The following is a 4,786-nucleotide window of genomic DNA, read 5'->3' on the forward strand; positions in this document are numbered from 1 at the left end:
CAGATTTTAAAAACTCAAAACTTCGGATCAATACTGGACCTACCATATATCACGCGAAAGTTAAATTCGAACGTACGTACATGGCGTATGAGCAACATTATCAACCCTACTGAGTAACTCATACGCCATGTACCGTTTACCTTGTACATTGATTTTAACTTTCCTGTAATAATTGAACTTATTATTTATTAATTAATTATTTTGAGAATTCTCCGAAAATTTATGTATGTACGAATGTCTCTCCTTGCTGCTATAAAAGTGGCAAAGGGTGAGGTCTCCTTGAATTATTTAGAGAGCCTTTAGAACTCTTCCGGAAACAAGCTTTTTCCATACACTCATACGAATTCGAATTGTCTGTTGGTGCGGGACAAAACTTTCCATTTCCATGGAATGCTCGATCTACATGTAAGTCCTGTTCTGAAAGCAAAACAATCTACCTCTTTGGGTCAAGTACGGGATATACGAGTATTTTCTCAATTCCCGGTTTTGATTTTTTTTTTTAATTTCATGTTAAATATTTGGAAATCTATTTGCTATTTGCAGTTTCTACGTCCCCTCGGGAGCAGTATACTTAAGGAAAGAAACGAAAATGATGATGCAAAATTCAGTGACGAAACGTAAAACGTTGATCTTCGCCTTCTTCGGCATAGCCTTGGGACTTTGCATTGGCACCGTTCTCAAAAATTATCGCGCACTTGAGATCGTCAAACGTTGCAGCATGAAACCGAGTAGTCAGCAGTCACCTTTCGAAATTATTGGCATGAATCCGGAGGAGGAAACGATAAGAAACTCTCAGCGAAATCTTGTATTCGTCGGGATTATGACAGCGAAGAATTTCATCGATGGGCGTGCCCGAGCCGTTTACGATACTTGGGGTAAAGAAGTACCTGGTCGTATAGCGTTCTTCAGTTCGGAAGGCTCTTACTCGAAGGATTTGCCGGTAATAGGTTTAAAGAACGTTGACGATCGATATCCGCCACAAAAGAAATCATTTATGATGCTCTATTATATGTATGAACACTATATTGACAAATTTGAATGGTTCATACGCGCCGATGATGACGTCTACATCGAACCAGAGAAACTGGAACGCTTTTTACGTTCGATCGACAGTTCCAAGCCGCAATTCATAGGTGCCCATTTTACTCGTATAATAGAAGAAGGTGCCGAGCCTGACTTACGAATTCCTAATATTTATAGGTCAAGCTGGTAAGGGCAATAGTGAAGAGTTTGGCCTACTATCGCTGGAGTTTGATGAGAATTTTTGCATGGGCGGACCTGGTGTAATATTGAGTAGCGAGACCCTGCGCCGAGGTGAGTTCTGCATTCAACTAGCAGTTTAAGTTATAAAGTGATTGGTGTACGATATATTGACTTTATATGTAGTTGCTCCGCACATACCTACGTGCTTGAAGAATCTATATAGCACACATGAAGACGTGGAGGTGGGACGTTGCGTGCAAAAATTTGCTGGCATACCGTGTACCTGGAATTATGAGGTAATAAATATAATACTAAAAGGCTCAAACTGGGACTAAATACATACATATGTATGTATGTTCATTGGTTTTAAAAAATTCAAAAAAGAAAACCGAAAGGGCCAAATGATTGTAGTTTTGTATTTTCTATACAATCACTTTTTCTTTGTTCATTTTGTTTTTTTTTTTCAGATGCAATATATTCTGAGACATAACTCAAGTGGCCCATACGCATTCACTGGTAAATTAAAACATAAGGAAATACACAACGCTATCTCTCTTCATCCGATCAAGCAATCACCGCTGATGTATCGCCTGCATTCCTTCGTACAGGTGGTCTTGAACTTAGGAGACTTAGAGAATTGGCTAGTTCTGTAACGAATATTTGCTCATTTTAGGGCCTTAAAGCAGAGGAAATGCGGCAAGAGTCACTCGAGTTACATCGAGATATTAAGCGCATGGCTAGTTTTTTGGAAATACCGAGCGATAGCAAGTATTTGGTACCTGGCATTGAGTTAATACCCGAAAAGACTAACAGCGATCAGCACTACGAAGATCATAACATTTTAGGTGAGACCCCATCCACACATACATAATTAAAAAAGAAGGCAAATGTATAATACTTGCCTTTGCATAGGCATTGCTCCGGATCTGAAGAAATCGAGGCCTTCGTCAACAGCTGATCTCCTCGAATGGTCGTTCATTGCTCGAAGTCTCTACTCCAGTGAAAATGCGAACCCAAAACACAAAATCGATTCGGCGTTGCGCGAGGGCCTCGAAGACGTTATCACAGAAGTTATGGAGAATATAAATAATTATTCCCGACAAAGGGGTCGCGTTATTGAATTTCGGGAACTACTTTACGGCTACAATCGATTGAATCCTCTGCATGGACAAGATTTAATACTCGATCTCTTGTTGATCTATAAACGGTATCGAGGCAAAAAGATGACTGTACCAGTGCGTCGTCATTTGTATGTGCAACGCGCTTTCACTGGTACTTTTGTGAAGGAATTCAACGAGGACTTCTACAACTACACGCTACAAACAAGTGGGTGAAAAATATTTGTGGATCGAATAAATATGTATATTTTAGAGTTATGACAAGTATAGTATTTATAAAATAGTAAGTATACTCTATAAATTGACGAAGCTATGTTAATAGCCTGGGCTCCAAATCGTAACACAAACCGTTCACGGATCGAAAATCATACGAAAGAAAATTACGTGATACCGTGAGCCGTTCAAGCCGAATGGGATAAAGAGTACGTTCACGTATGTCATAATCCGAAAAATGTGTTTTTACGTGACGAGTAGGACGATATCGTATGTATCGACGATTCTAGCCCTGATTTCAATGCAGTATTCAAATCAAGGAGTGCGTCCTAAACATTGTTTAAGTAGTAGGCAATAGGGCTTATACTGGGTTAGTAATGGTGGTGATAAAATCTCGGTTAATGTAGTTGATCGACTGTACGTAGCGATTACGCTTCCAAACGTTTTCTGACTGGGTGCTCGCGTTGGTATCACCACAAAACATCAATAGCTGTTCAGACTGCTGTGCTGTGACATTCTTTGTATTTACAATTGCGGATGTGTGCGCGGAGCAAGAGAGCAAGCAGATTGTAAAAAGTAGCCCCTAGAATTTAAGTTATTTTCACAATCGGTATTTTTCGCCCAAGTAACAAAGATAATTGCCGAGCTTTCCGTGGGGAAGAAGTTTAGACTCCTTACTATGAAGAATCGCGCTGAATCAGAGTAAAGGAACAGAAGTGGTCAATGACATTGCCGGATGTCAATATCGCACAATCGTCAGCGTATGAGATCTCAGTGGTTAAGGTTTCTCTATTGGGCGATATTTAGGTGACATATGAAATATATATTTAAACATTTCCCAATTTAATGTTTAATAGCCACTCATTAGCTTTATGTACTTATGCTTATTGTTACATTATATTTTCAGGCTATCTCAACCACATGCTGAGCTCAGGAATCGAGCGATTTTCAAAACATTTTACACTGCCCGGTTTGCCAGCCTCTACTGAAACGGCGAAAATCGTATTTATCCTACCCATCGCCGGGCGTTATGCCACATTCCAGCGTTTTTTGACCACCTATGAACGTATAGCAATTGAACAGGATACGAATTGCGATTTACTGGTGGTCGTCTTCGGCAACAGCACCAGTGTTCAAGCACACTTACAACTCTTGCTGGATTTGCGTAAGCGTCACATTTACGAACACATAAACTACATACAACGGAATGAAGAATTTTCGCGTGGCGTGGCCTTAGATGTGGCCGCACGTTCATCTTATATACAAGCCGATGACATAATGCTCTTCATCGACGTCGATATGGTATTTCAATTGGAAACGTTGCAGCGCATCAGACTCAATACGGTTCAAGGGCGACAAGTATATTTGCCAATCGTGTTTAGCCAGTATGACCCTAAGAGACGTTGGACAGGCCCAAATGTTGAGAATGCATTTACAGCACCTGACGAAATTACCAATGAATCTGGCTACTTTCGTCAATTTGGATATGGCATTTGCGCAATCTATAAATCGGACATCCTCGATGAGGACATAAATGGATTTGATAAAGATATCAGGGATGGGGATTAGAGGATGTAAATTCTTGATAAAATTGTTAAGGTTGGTAACCGCCGAAACGATTTCCTAGTCAACACTGCCGAGGTTCCACCCAATACAATGAGGCAGCGAAAAAAATGAGGCAACTCAGTATATTCCGCGCCCCAGATCCGACATTAGTGCACATATTTCATGATATTAGTTGCGATGTCAAACTTGATGGCCCGCAATATAATATGTGTCTAGGGACGAAAGCAAACTCGCTGGGTAGCACGCAATTTATGGAGCAATTATTTTATAGCAATAGGGAGAATATAGATTTCATTTTAGAATTGAATCGCAGAAAGGAGCAAAGCTGAGGTGACATGGAACCAGTCAAAAATTTAGAAATACTTAAAAAAAATATATTTTAGGCACCCGTTAAAAAAACTAAATCGCGTTCTTCTTACCTTCAAGAAAATAATTTTTTTGGTATTAAATATTTGTTTTAACCAACATGACTCAACTATTCGAAGTTTTTTCCCAACTGAGTATAATCGGCCAAGTGTACCAACATTTTTCAATGGTCGAATTATTTCCATACAAAATGCGTAATTTAGATCATGAAAAGTTAGATAAAAAAAAAAATAAATAATAAAGTCGTCATCACTTTTAAAGAGCTTTAGATTTATAGTACAAAAATAAAAAAACTTTGGATAAATTTCCAAAACTAGTGA

The 4,786-nt window shown here is 39.2% G+C and overlaps 1 protein-coding gene across 1 annotated transcript; it reads left to right on the plus strand.

The window, feature by feature from the left end:
- The first annotated feature begins 253 nt into the window (after positions 1 to 253).
- Positions 254 to 4,473, plus strand: LOC108377302 (chondroitin sulfate synthase 1-like). The gene is given in 11 exon segments (XM_017633562.1): positions 254 to 405; positions 544 to 1,133; positions 1,201 to 1,314; positions 1,387 to 1,499; positions 1,671 to 1,811; positions 1,877 to 2,048; positions 2,116 to 2,529; positions 3,442 to 4,086; positions 4,089 to 4,110; positions 4,112 to 4,173; positions 4,176 to 4,473. Coding segments are annotated over 11 exon segments (2,547 nt in total). The 5' UTR covers positions 254 to 385; the 3' UTR covers positions 4,430 to 4,473.
- The last annotated feature ends 313 nt before the right edge of the window (positions 4,474 to 4,786 follow it).

The sequence above is a fragment of the Rhagoletis zephyria genome, unplaced genomic scaffold (assembly GCF_001687245.7).
Source record: "Rhagoletis zephyria isolate East Lansing unplaced genomic scaffold, Rhagoletis_zephyria_1.1 Rzeph_scaffold_11882, whole genome shotgun sequence".
Taxonomy (NCBI): domain Eukaryota; kingdom Metazoa; phylum Arthropoda; class Insecta; order Diptera; family Tephritidae; genus Rhagoletis; species Rhagoletis zephyria.